Source organism: Labrus mixtus, chromosome 11, assembly GCF_963584025.1.
Source record: "Labrus mixtus chromosome 11, fLabMix1.1, whole genome shotgun sequence".
Lineage (NCBI taxonomy): Eukaryota > Metazoa > Chordata > Actinopteri > Labriformes > Labridae > Labrus > Labrus mixtus.
In genome coordinates, this window is record NC_083622.1 from 12,921,248 (window position 1) to 12,935,869 (window position 14,622).

General features: G+C 38.6%; 1 protein-coding gene across 1 annotated transcript; it reads left to right on the forward strand.

The window, feature by feature from the left end:
- Positions 1 to 1,482: 1,482 nt before the first annotated feature.
- ifnlr1 (interferon lambda receptor 1) lies at positions 1,483 to 9,997 on the forward strand. Its single transcript, XM_061050118.1, has 7 exons — positions 1,483 to 1,818; positions 3,202 to 3,334; positions 3,684 to 3,859; positions 3,967 to 4,151; positions 4,310 to 4,451; positions 5,740 to 5,870; positions 6,858 to 9,997. The coding sequence occupies exons 1-7, from the start codon at positions 1,770 to 1,772 to the stop codon at positions 7,803 to 7,805; spliced, it is 1,764 nt and encodes a 587-aa protein (XP_060906101.1). The 5' UTR covers positions 1,483 to 1,769; the 3' UTR covers positions 7,806 to 9,997.
- The last annotated feature ends 4,625 nt before the right edge of the window (positions 9,998 to 14,622 follow it).

The following is a 14,622-nucleotide window of genomic DNA, read 5'->3' on the forward strand; positions in this document are numbered from 1 at the left end:
AGCATAGCTGTTCCTTGAGGTGTGTCTAATATATCCTTAAACTCTGCGCAGTGACAGTAAATGTCACTAATGTGACAAGGTTAATGTTAAAGAGGTAAACCATGACAAACATCTCTAAGGCATATTTAAAAGACTCAATCATCACACTTGTTTGGACTTCAAGCCTATCTGTTCATAATGCATACCAGAAACTCTGAGATGTCTTTTTTGTTATGCACCCATTTTTGTCATTTCTTTACAGCAACAGACTGCGACAGACTGATAATCATCAACTCACCTTTAAACTAAACCTTAACTATGCTCTACATTAGATACTTGTACAGATATGTACAGAGCCTTCTGTCTGTATACTCTGCCTTCATTTCGTCCATGTTCCTGCACGTTTTCTGTAAGCTTACAGATATGGACAAAACATTTCAATACCACAGAAAATCGTGGGGGCAGTATCTAGCAGTGTTGCCAACGGTTCAAGCTGGACTACCAAAACGCAACAAAAAGGATTACTTTTGAAAATGGTGGAACATTTTGAGGAAAGATGTGCGAGTTGGTTAGGAATTTTCAACATATATATGATGTTACCTCGACCGCACGCAGTGAGTGACAGACAACTACAACAGAACCGCTGGACAGAGATCTGACGGGAGCTGAACGCTGCGCACGGAGAACACAGCCTGCGGGTGTTGACGGAAGAGGGTGAACTGGAGTGGACACACAATGTACATCCGGTGGAAGTTCTGAGTAACAGAACTAGAGCCTGAATGATAAATTGGCCAGCCGATAATATCGGCCGATATTACAGATCCACTAATTATCGATATCGGCTAATTATAGCCCAAAAAATCCCATGTCAATCGGACCTCCCTACAGATCCTGTATAAAAGAATATCCAACGCCTTTAATTTTGTTCATGTATGTGCATACACGAGCCATTTAATAATTCCTGGCATACAGATATTTGGTCTACTGTATATGAGGCTTTCAAAAAGGCAGAATGAAGCCTGTCTCCCAGTTTGTTCTGAATTACTACCCCACTACAGTAAACACTGAACTGGGAAATTACATTATGTGCATATTCATATGTTCATTCAGTCTGCTTCCTGTTTGCTCATTACCTAAAAGGTGTAATCATGATGCCTAAACTGACATCAAGTCGTGTAAGTGTCTTTTGTGTACACAATGTTAGCCAGTTGTGCAACCCTCCGCCATGTATGAATAATCATGTTCTTTCACTTTTGGTTCTGCAGTTAAGAATCTGGATCATTTCCAGTAAAAAACAAACAAACTGTTGAAACCAGTAATAACCTGACAGACAAGTTTCAAGAGAGAGAGAGAGATTGACTCAAGGTGTAACAGGGAGGAGGAGGAGGAGGAGGAGGAGAAGGGGGGGGAAAAGGGAAGTCAAGAGCATTGAAAGAGAATGTAAGGGGGCGGAACATACAGTAAACAGGAACAAGGTGATAACAAATGCCAAAGTACACCTGTACACCTGAGGAAAGCCGCTCCTTTCTCAGTACACTCCAGGCACGAGGCAGACGAATAGAGTTAAACCTCTAATGTCTTTAATATTTAGCAGCACCTGCTACATTGATTTTGGCTTTGTTTAGAAGGATTTGGGAGGTTAGGGAGTTAACTTGTTTTTTTGTTTTGTTTTGTTTTGTTCTTAGTGGGTTTCAATATTTCATTGCTGTTGTTTATTATTTTTAACTTTCAAACTTGTAACTCGGCTGCAGCACTGTGGGATTTTAATATTTTGGTGACCGGCATACCCGATGAAGATGTGGTCTATGAGAGTCATCATCCTCCTCCTGTTCTGCTATTGTGAGTACAGAGAAGCTAATACAAACTTTGTTTTGATTTACAGATGTTAATTATAAGCAGTCAAATACTGAATAGGCCTTTATTCAGAAAAAGCACCCCTAATAGGACAAATAACAACACAACAATGAGGTCCACATTATCATATATTATAGAGCGATTCTCTCTCATTGAAATTAAGGGTTGAATACATTGAAGACTTTGCTCATTTTGTATGATAGTGATCAATGGGAATTTCTTTTTCATTTCAGAGCCTGGCTAATGTAATATTGAGGATATCACTGTACGGCTTGTTAAAATGCTAATTTTGAATTGACTGCTCTTTGTGTAAATTTCAACCTTGTCTTTCACTCCATCAGTAATCTACATGGGCTATAATATAGTCATGAGATATATGGTATAATATTAAATAGTCACAAGATATATCACTAGTTACGTGTAAATTACTCTTTGTAACAGAAGTTAAAGATGTCTCTGGCCTCTGTATTCCTTTCTGGTTCGACGGGGCCAAAGACTGGGAGTATTTCTGCGTATGAACAGGCATAGTTAAGGAACAAATACCTTTTTAGTTTCAGCGACCAAAGAAGTTGTGTAAGAAATTCCATCTTACACAACTTCCCTATGATCGTGGATCCAGTGTATTTATACTCTTTTAGGCTATTTTTATTTGTATGCTATTTGTTCCCAACCTGGGGTCCAAGCCCCTCTAAAGGGGGATGGGGAAAAGATGTCAGGGGGTGCGAGGCTCTGTCAACTTAAGTAATGATAACACACTTAGTTTATTTGGAGATCTGTAGATAACTCTGTAAAAAATACATGTTTTCAAAATTGTTATACATGTTAAGTTAGATCAATTAGGAACTAAACTATGCACATTTTTGACAGAAATTCATCACTTAATAAAAAAAAAAGTTCCTGTAAGGGTGAGGGGGCTAAGCCTGTTTAAGTCTGTTTTTTGGATACAAGTTGAGGGATGCAAGGAAAAAGGTTGGGAACCCCTGTTAAAGCCTTAGCAGCTACAGTATGATGGTGAAAATGGAGTGACTGTTCCTTATCTCTGGATTTGGTGGAGCTGCAAATGCTGAAGATACAAGAGTTTGAATAGCGTTAAAAAAGTGCTGTGATTGAAACATCAATTAAAGTTCTGTCTTTGTTTTTACTGTCTTTTTTTTTTACATCCAAAAAGTCAATACTTGCTTGAAATTTCAAACAAAGCATAAATACTACAAAAAACAAAGGTGCTTTATAGCAGACATGTTTATGGCTTGGATTTCCAGTTTAAAGATATTATGAAATCCAGCAGGCTGATTGAGAACAAGGAATGAATATCAACTTCCGCCATAGAGTGATTCACATAGACTTTGCACTTTTACCTTTCTCTCACAGCTTGCCTGTCGACTGACAATCGGAATCAGAAAGTATATTTTGACTCCAGGAACTTCAACAACGTTCTCCGCTGGGTTCCAGTTGAGCCAGCCTTCCCTGGCCAAAAGGTCCTCTATAGTGTCAAGTACTGGAGGTAAGACCCAGGAATATGTTATTATTATTTTGTATCTCTACGGTGGGCTACAGCAGTGTGTTTGGAGGGTATCACTTGGAAAGCTTATGTAAATTAACATGTCGTAGATGTAAATGCTGAATCCAACTAAAACCAAGAACTTGTTGCATTTTAAAGTTTTTGTCATTATTGCGTCATCTTGTGCTAACAGGATAATATTTTAGCATATTCAGAATGATCTTTCAGTGGTGACTTTGGTTTTCAAATGGTACCAGTAAACCTACAGTAATACACTGACATTTGAAGTTGTGTGGGGAAAGGGCCATTCTAGTGTCGAAGGTTTATCACAATGTACCGGGCTATTTTATAGTGATGCCAAAGAAGACCAACCATATCAGATGAAAGTGGATTGTCAGAACATAACTGCCCTGTCCTGTGACCTGACTGCCGAGACCCCATCAGTTTATGATGTTCACTACCGGGCTCAGGTCTATGTTAACGGCAGTGTTCATGGTCGCACCACCAGTTTTAAACCTCTAGCACACAGTAAGGATTTCAAATCTCAGGAATAAGTACATTTTCTTTTAACATACTATTTTATTTTACTTGTGTTGTATTGCAATATTTACTAACTAGTGTTTTTTTCTCCCTAGCTAAACTTGGTCCACCAAGCCTTTCCATTTATACAACGGCGTCATCCTTGCATGTTAAAGTCTCCCTGCCCTCGGGACCCAATGGAGTCTCCGTCGCAGACATCATCACCAGAAACAAAATAGGGCCATCTGAGAGTTTTATTGTTTATGTCATAAACATCACCAGTCCAAAGTGGGCTGCAAAGGTTAGTGCCCATAGAAGATATACAAACAGACCAAGATAAACACAAGATACAGTTCTTGAGTTGTATGTTGGTATTGGTTTTTTTCTTATTAGTCTCACCTGTGCAATTTGCATTGGACTAAATCAATGAGTAATTCATAACATCCACTATGTGTCTAGGTCAATCAATCCAAAACTGGACGCTTCGTCATCAACTTGAAGAACAACCACACAAAGTACTGTGGCTATGTAGTCTACATGCCTTCTGCAGAATGGGGTCGCTCAAAGAGTGAAAAGGCCCTCTTCTGTGACAAACTGCAAAGTGAGAACGATAATTAACCTCTTCTATCACATTCTTACGACATGGCATATAGATAAGGACAAATATTTAGGGCAGTTATGCTTAACAATACATTACATGCACATCAGATATGTGGATAAAATACATTAGAAGTGGTCATTTGTGTGATTTTACCCTCATTATATTAAGAAAAAGTTAAAGTTAAGTTAAAAAAACCCATTTAAAATGCCTGTGTATGCACCAAATTGTACTATCATAGTATATCAAGTGACCTCTGAAAGATTTGGTATCTGCCATATTTTCACCTCTTTAAATATTTTTGTTATATTGTGAATCTGTTTAAGGGGAAATGTTCTAATACATGCTTTGGCAGTCTCTTCCTTCTGGCAGCTGTAATTATGATAAGACAGGAGATAAGATTACAGTCTGTTTGCCAGCAGAAATCCTTCTCAACATTGATTCTCTTATTTGTTTTTTTTTTTACTGCCAAAAGCTGACCTATTTTGATGATACCCAGGAATAGGATAGTTATAGCTTTGAGTGCACTTGTAAAAATGGAAATGCCACTGCCCTTGTGTAAAAGAATGCATACAGAAAGTGGCTGCTAGAGGAATCATAATCGTCTTCTATATACGAGTACAAAATGGATCAAATACAGATATTGTTTCAATGGAGCAGTTTGATACTACTTGATACTGGATACTAGATTATCATTCATTAAACCTTAAAGATCACATACTATACTTATTTCCATCTATAGTGTTGTCAGTCTGTGAAACCTATAGGGTACTTTTGCATTTTTTGCAGCTAAAAAAAACTCCTTATTTATCTGGTGTCCGTGAAAACCCTGAATTCAGCCTCTGCCGCTTCAGCTGCTGTCTCTTCAAGTCCCCCTTCCCCACATGCCCATTTTCTTCTGATTGGCCAGCTCTCTGGAAGCCTTATCCTGGGATTACTCCAACAAAAATGTATATCATTATCTGAAACTTTTCCGAAGATTTCTATTGGGCATCCAGCATTATCACCCTAACTCTAATACTTGAGTTTTAAAATGGAAAGGGAAAGGGAAATCCCTGTGGAGACTTCTGTTGAGATGAGTTCCTGCTTACCGACATTTAAGTTAGTTCCTGTACAACCAGGAAGAAGAAAATTAATCTGTTCCTAAACATACCAGCCATGCTACACTGTGCCTCCAAGGAACATGTCTAAGCTTGTTTGTACTGTGGACTATTTTTAGTGAGAAGTGCTTCTGATCTTAAAGATGAACTGTTTTTCCCTCACATATGACATCAACTCTCTTCCCCCTCAGGTAATCATCGGAAGATTTTGCCATGGTTGCTTGTGAGTGCTGCTCTTCTACTAGCTGTGGTCATCATTTCCATTGTGTCTATTTGCTACTACATGAGGGGTGGAAAGGAAAAGAAAATGCCAAAGCCATTGGTAAGACAATTTGTTCTCTAGAAACTTTGGTGTGGCTGGGTTACTACAAGGAAATGATGCCTTACTGGAAGTCCAAGCCCTTAGTCACATTTAGACATTCAGGGTGACAATGTGACACGGCAACCTGTAAAGAATTAAACACATCAAATTACGCTGTCATAGGAAAGCCAAAAAAATGTTTTGGTGACTCATGTTGCTTTCCTTGATGGTGAATATATTGTGGGTTTTTTTTGCAATTTTTGACATAGCCTTAACAAATTGGTGAAGTTGAGTCATGTTTAGTTAGAAGTTCTGTGTGTCTGCTACCTTTTAAATTAACGTATTTAAAGAATACTGAAAGAAATCTGATAATAAGCCAGCAATAGGGCCTGTGTCCATTAACACTTTTCCTTTTTTTTACAATGGCAGCACACGCTACCTCAGAGCGCTTCACACTGACGCTTACTGTTGCTAGGTTACAAAAGTCTACTCACAGCACCTCTGCTTCCCTCAGAGATGACCATCACATCTGTTTTAAATAGCTTCCAATGCTTAATATTTGATTTTATTCAAGGAGATTTCACCAAGAAAATGTATAATCGCTGGAAAGAAATTCTACCCCCCAAAAAACCAGAAGTCAGAAGTCCAGCCCCCTTTATTTTGATTGGTCAGTAGAGGAAAAGTGACATTGATGACTGTGACAGGGTTTAAACTGAGAGCGCTATACAGTAGGTAGAGCAACAACGAACACCTGGTTCTGAGGGCGTTATTGCACTTAGAAAATGCTGGCCTTCATTGGTTTTGTACAGAAAATGGGCGCAGCGGCTCAAAAAACAGGGTTAGTGGACACTGGCCCTAAATCCTTTTATATATATTGAGATATAGTTTCTATCTTTTCATTTCTTGTATATTTGTATGAACTATTCTCTATATCAATCATTGTTGTTTCTTTTAAAACTGAGCCTTTATTTAACTGTGATGGGTCTGTCTTCCTTATCTTTTAAACAGGTGACCCCTTTTAACCCCGGACATAGAGTAATGGACATTCTAGATGGGAATCGCCACATTTCTAAAGTAGACTTCAACAGTCAAGGTGAACCAACAGTTTATGCAACCATACAAGTGAAGCCAAATGTGTCAGCAGTTGAAGCAGGAGGTTATTCACCCCAAGACACCTGGCAAGGCAGTGACAACTCCTCTGAGGGCACAGGTGCACAAAGTTCAACTTCAAATCAAGAGGACACAAGTGCCCAGTCCTCAGAAATTTACAGTGTTGTGGCAGTCCATGTCCCTGCTGAAGAGAATCAAGATGGTCAGCAGGGTGCCACTAAAGAAAGACAAACTGGGAACTTACCATTTCCCTCCAGCAGAGAAGACTGGGAAAAAGGTGGAAATGATCCAGAGCTTACCACACATGGAGTACCGATACCTGAGCTGGACTCCATTGAGAGCAATGCAGCCATGCCACTGCTGTTGCGTACAGTTCGGGATTCAAACGGACAACTAATATTGCCTTCTCTCACTTTCCAGAGCACCACTGCTGGCGGGGAAATAAAACCCCTTTTATCTGACCTCATAGACGCCAATAAAGAGGGGCCATCGTTGGCTTCCTTTCAGAGCTTCGACAGCTCAGAGTGGTCTGACTCAGGGTGTGGTGATAGCACTGTAAACACACCAACCCATCCGTACTGTAACACCAATTACTGCCCATCTCAGCCAGTTGTTTCTTACTTGCAACAGGGATGTCAGAACACACCATCTGGTGATGCAACATTTGAATCAGGTTACAAACAAAACTGGATGCCAACAACCCTTCTTGGGATTTTATCCAAAGACAGTTGTGGATACAGAAGGACGGAGAAGCTTTGGCCATGGGCTGGTTCTAAAACGGAGGAGGAAGAGAGAGAAGATGAGGAAATTCATCTTGGGGCTTGGGGAATACGAATTCAAGAATAACTTACATTTTATGACCTTTAACATGCTTTCATTCAACTGGGTCCTCAAGTGAGAATATGAATGTTTCATTGCAGAAACTTTTTCAAAGCAGCTGGTTTGGTGACACTATAGATCTCCTGCAGATTAATGACTTTTCTGTCTGCTAGGTGACTGAAGATGCAGAGACAACTGTTAAAACTGTCTTTTAACCTGAGAATTGATTTTCTATGTCTTACATGTAATTTAACAATTACATCAAGAGCTTTGAGCTTATTTAACTCAAAATGGGATGTACTTGGCTTAGCTGAAAATGTTGTTTTATTTATAAACCCACCGTTGAATAGTGTCAGTGATGAAGTGGTATATGGTGTGTATCCACTTATTTTTCAGTCTTCATTGCGTATACCCACTTCTCAATTCCTCCTGATGTGTGTTCCATATTTTTCCATAGTTGTCTAAGGCATGACCAGCCCAACTCTGTCTCCAATTGGCTATCCCTATTTGTAGCATTTATTGGTTGGTTGGGTAAGAATATCATGGTAAGCCGATCAAAGGCAGAGTAGTGCATGCCATACTTTTGTTGAAAAGAAACCCTTAATTCAAGACAATAACTAACCAGTAGAGTTGGGAGGCGTGACTCTACCTGATTTGGTTGCTTTCAGCGGGCACGCACAACATGGTAAAGAAAATGTCACCTGTGGTCTACACGCCTGCCCTGTTAGAAAGCAAATGGAAACCAAGGGTAGTCTGAGTCTAACCATGCAACTGCACGGGTTTGATAGCAAACTGGGATGAGGCTTATTAGGCACAGCTGCCTCTATGAAAATTCCAGGATGTAAAGGCTGTCCCTGTCCTCTCTACTAGATGAGCATCTCAGCTAGAATGTGTAGTTCAGCCTACGCTACACATGCACTGTAGGATTCAGACTGAAAGAGTGTATTACTAAACGCCCATCTTTTAAATATGCAAGAGAATACACACTTATCCCTGTTTATAACAGAGGCCCTTCATCTTTTGCTGGACAGGAAACTTGAATAAAATAAAAAACATTTGGGGCATAATTAAGAGTATAACCACTTCTCCAGGCACCACTACACCACTAAAAAAGGTTAATAATAAGTGGTGATGATTAGACTGTACTTTTAAAGATATAATTTAATGTATATGTTTTCAGTCCTTGTTTACATTTCATTATTTAACTAAAAAAACACCTCTTTACATTAATATTTATTTAAAACTTTGCTTAATTGTTAGAGGCTGATTGCAAAGTCGGCATCTTTTATTACTTTTATAATTTCTTATGGATTTAAACATTAATGTCGTCCGTTTATGGTTCTGATATTTTACATTTGATTGTATTTTTTTAACTAGTACATGCCATTGAAAGTGTCAAACGTTACCTGAAATCAATGTGTTTTATATATTGTAATAATAGTCTAAAGTTGTGTTATGTTGTAACATAAGCTGTTTGAACTTGGTTTGATTTATTTTAAACCTATCTGAGACCTTAGAGTTTAGAGTTGAATTTTACTTTTTTTTAAAAACTGCACATATGAAGCTTCAGGTAAAAAAAATGCTTCTTGCTTACCCAAAATGAAAATGCAGTCAGCGTCAGCTTTAAGGATTAGATGGGATTCTATTTGAAAATAAACTCAATGACATTGTGTCGAAACAAAGCTTTGGACGCAGCTCGGCACCTTTAACACATTGTTTTTTTTACACACCAGGATAAAATGGCCGATAATAAAAATTAAAAAAAAGGAACATTCTTATTTCCATACTGTCTAAGATATCTTGGTGTTATATGTGTTGTAAGGAATGCATATGATTGACTGAATATGTACATGAAAAATAGCAGGATGTTTAATATTTCTCTGAACCACAGGGGTCATGAACTCATTTGTTTGTCCTCATCGTTTGCTGTTCTTACCAGGGGAAGAAACTATACAGTGTGGAAATATATATTAGAAGGTGGGGTCATGTTTCACCCTCAGCCACACTGATATAAGCCAGGTTTTTAATAGCCTCAGGGCGACCTTTTATGGTCGGTTGTAAAGTTATAACGTCAGGTGTATTGAAACAAAGCAATGTGAATGATATATGGACACATTGTAAAGCATTATGAAGAAGTGTTGTGTTCATCTCTGTGGTTTACAAAGTGTCTGCAGAGTGAATGTAAATGGTAATGTACATAATAAACTTTCAGAACTATGCTTATTGTGTGTTTTGGAAACGTGATGTTAGCTGGAATTTAATTCCAAAAAACATAATTTTTGGTATTTTATGGTTTAATTTGTATCCAGGGTTATATTTCTGATATACAAAACCCTGCTTTTAAAACTGACAATCTGTAGCTCCCAAGAAGGTTGACACGGTTTTATGTGAGCATTCATTGTGTTTGTTAAGAAGGGTTGTAAAAGTATTTTGAACTCTTTCCCATTCAAGCAAAGTCTTTATGCATGAGACACTACTGGCCAACTAAAAAAGTGAAAATCAGGAGTTCATGCCACTTTATCTCCAGGTTAGATGCATTGATTATGTCAGACGAAATTAACTTTTACTTTGTGTAACTTGTATAGTAACTGTGCAACACATGAGCCTTGTCACACCCTGTACACATTCACTGTGACAAATCATAGATTGATTGAAGAAAGGATCCAAAGTACAACTAAACAGTCTGTTGCCAGGGACTGTGTGTTTTTATTCAATATAAATAGAATAAAAACAGTGCTGACCCGAACTGATTGGCAGTAAAGTGTATTTCTATGTATAAAAAAAAGGATCCATGGAGAAATTATTAAAATGAACACACAAAAAAAACAATTTTCTTTAAATGATACTGTTCAAGGAAGCATGGCCCTAATAAATTAAATCCTGTTCAAAATTAGCTCAAAGATAAGGGGTTGCTTTCTTATCTTGTCTGGAATTTACCCATCATTTTATATCGAGATCCTTTCCTGTCTTTCCCTCCATTTATTGGAAGCCAGGAAAGGAAAAAAATCCTCACATGTAAGTGTCCAATGCAGAGGGGAATCACTGAAGCTATCTGCATCCATTGGTTACTTTCCAAGAGGGATAATATGAGCCTTGTGTGGATCATTGTGTGCTTTGTTATGCAACTGCTACCAGTGCTAATGGAATATTCCAGTACAAGCCTGACCTATAAACAGGTGACAGAGTACAACGACAGATATCCAATATTAACAAACCTATTCCAATTAAAGTGAACAACATGGACTCATTGTCTCAAGGACTCATTAGCATGTCTTATCTTCAAAAGAAGTGTCTATTATTGTATTTTTATATTGTTACCTAGAGATAAAATAATATGTTTAATAGATCACATTAGCTTATATAAAGCTGCTCAAAATCCCATCCTTGCATGCTCTCCAGTGTTTTGTCCACCCAGGCCTTCTGTTACAGCACTTCTCTTTAACAAGACAGCTGGGCTGAGATCATCCTGCTCATGGTGAAAGTGAACATTGGAGTGAGTGGATGTAAAAGGTTATTTTGGACAGTGTCCGCAATGCACATATTGGTTCACCTCAAAATACATGTACCTCTCAGCAAGAGCCGTGTCTAAAAATGAATCCAACATCTGTATTTTAGGCTTTTTTTTTGTGTAAAACCATCAAATTATTTTACAACATTAATTTTAATATTTCTTTAAAACAGTACCTAACAGACTGTTATGTTAGGTCAAACATTTCAAACATAGTCAGTGTAAAGCCTGACTTAAACTTCTTTATCGAATCTACGCCGTAGCAAACGCCATAGGTTCGCTTAGTCCTGTAGCAATAGGCAGGGGCCTATGTGTAGCATCATATTCCTGCATTCATAACGTTTCTAGTATTGCCACCATTTAAAAAATTCTGCAGAAGGAAGAAAGCTAGACGTGAACGCTAATAAACTGCTTCTCAATATTCATCAGCTCCAGCTCCAACTCCAACATAATACGCTTGGTTTCAGTCACCATGGCTTCCTGTTCACAAACAGGCAGAGAATACAGTGGAAGTGTTACTGGTGATACTGGTGAATCGCATTGCCAACTGAAGTATCATTTCTTCATGACGGTTGACAAAGACAGACTTATTTTTATATATTTTTGCTATTAAGTCTATTAACTAACCCAAGAGTGCATGCAATGGTCAAGTCACGCTGGGAGCGCCCTCTGCTGGATCAAACCGTAAATGGCTCATTACAGTTCGAATGGGAACTTCCTCCCCGAGGTTTGAATGAATGTTCCAGTTTAGAATATGTATTGACAGCCCCACTGCCAACTAGTGTTTTAGGTGGCGTATTGCAGAGCTATGCAGACATACCAAGGCGCAAGTATGTAGTGCTCATGACAGCATAGGCCACTGCGGAGTAGATTGTACAGAAGTCTTTTTTAAAACAGATCAGTTTGAGAAATGTGTCTCATTCAATATTACTAACTTATTAAGTGAATATTTTAAAGTAAGACCTCTAGTAATTGGATCAAGTCAGTTGTGAAAATAATATTGTCAGATAAATATTAAAACAACATTAAGTTAAGTATTGAATACACTGTATGTCAAAAAACACCCATAATAAAAGACTCAGATCTGTATGTAGGCCAAGACAAACTTGATCAGAACTTCTCCACAGTTTGAACACCGTGATTTCATAATGTTTGCAGAAGAAAGACCAAAAATTCAATTTCAGAGTTTCAGGTGCATCAGTCACAAAACAGAAATATTATTCAATAAGACAAGAGGAACAGATTCATAAATCATGACAACAAAATGTACTGCCTGGGTAGACACACAGTACACTTTGCAGGATAGTGAATGCTAAATGCTGAAATCCTGCGCCATGAAAAATGATGGCTAAACTGAATCAATACATCCTCTGTCACACAGCAAGAAAACTTTGCATTATAAACACGTCCAAAGCTTTTGATTTATGGCCAGGTTGCCTTGGATGGACTAGTGGTACACAAGACCTTTGCACATGCATGCAGTAACACAGAAGCACTAAGACTACTGCAAGAAAGCAAACAAGTACTGTCTGCAGATTCAACTTGTTCTGGTAAATGTTTGGATTCAAAATAATTCTACATTTCTAATCAGCCTGCAGTCATGTCAAAGATAAAGTCACATCCACAAGGAGTTCACATTTAACTTATTTGGGCCTCTTGGTTTAGTGGTTTTATCTTTCATCTGTAACTTCGACCAAAGACCCAACAGCAATGTCTCTTTCACTATTTTAGTAGAAATGTAGCCACAATAAGCTGTGGGTGTTATTGAGGGATGCAACGAAAGTTTCCTCTTTGTTCTGGCAATAGAGCAGTAGCGGTATGTTGCATGTTTCATAGCTGTTAGTCATTCTGTGACCTTTTCCTCATCAAAGCCCAGGCATGTCAATGAACATAGTGCTTCTTTTCTGCTTTTGGAGTTCGAGTCAGCTCTGCTGCCCCTTACATACGAGTGGGTTTCTGTGATTGAAGTGAGAACAGGCCTGACGGAGGAACAGAGGAAAAAGTGGGCATCGTAAAGGACGATTTAACAAGAGCTGAGTCCTCACCCCAGAAATACACCTGCAAAGTTCAACCAACACAGAAATATGGCAATGAAATGAGTATGTGAAATAGCTTGTATGCGTAGGAGGAAGTGGGAGGTACAAAGACAAAGAAAAAGGGTAAGATCAGTCAAGAAAAATTTAGGGCAACTATACCTCCAAGTGGAAAGGGACATAAAATGTCAAAGAGGAGTGAACCTGGGTAAACAAAACAGTTTTCCCAAAGCTAAACCTCCTCACAATACACTGCAGGAGAAGAGTAAGAGTGCTGCGATGTGCTTGAAAAGGGGAGACATGGTGCCGGGCATGTTGTCCAACTTTTCATTACCCCCCTTCCTTCTATCTTTCAATGTAACTCTACTTTGGACAGGCGTCTTAAAAAACAGCCTTCACTCGGCTGGCAGAAGTGACAGTTTCTTTTCTTTCTGTCTGTCAGAACGCTGTCTTTCTCTTTTTCAGCTCCCCAGGTCCCGAGGACATCAATGGCAGATTGCAGGGCAAATACTCTTGAGTGCCACACGATGATGATGGAACTTTAAAAGGGGAGTAGTAGTTGGGATGAACCCACTGATTCTGCACAAACAGAATTTCAATCACAGCAGCGGGTGTGTGCCGGCCCTGGATCAATGAATATATGGATGGCCACCTTAGTCATTTCTAGTACTGAAAGCACAAGGGAGGCAACCAGCTTTGACTCTTGTACTGCGAAAAGCTAGCTTCAATCAATACCAGAAAAGTTTAACACTGGGTCAAAATCCAAACATGAATACTTGGATTCCTTCTTCACTCAGAATTTTTAAAAGTTCCCAGCTGCAATGTGTCCCAAAAACTTTGTAGTCAAATAAAGTATTTGATAACATGTGTATGGGTAGAGATTCCCATTAACATTTAATGACTCCTTTGAGGTTTAAACTTTGAAGCAGTCTCTTAGAAGGCTAATTTTGGGTGTATGCAGTTATGATTGCCTAAATTATGATTACATTCACTATCTTTGTTTCAGGAAAAGTTCTTGCATGGAGAGATATAGAAAGGGAAAATCTCCTTTGAAGACAATTTACCCGATCAGAAACTGTTTGAAGAAGTTGAGGGGGTGAGTTTGGTTGTCTAAAGTCTTTAAAAAGTGGCTCAGGATTCATTCTATCTCCATTATAGCCGTCATTTTGCGACACTTATCTGTTCTGATAAGGGGCTTGGAGTTAAGTAGGTCCACTGAAATGTATGCAGACCTTACTGCTTGTGAGTCTGTACACTGATCTTAAAGTTTGATAGGGAACTATGAAGTTACTTATTGCTGTTT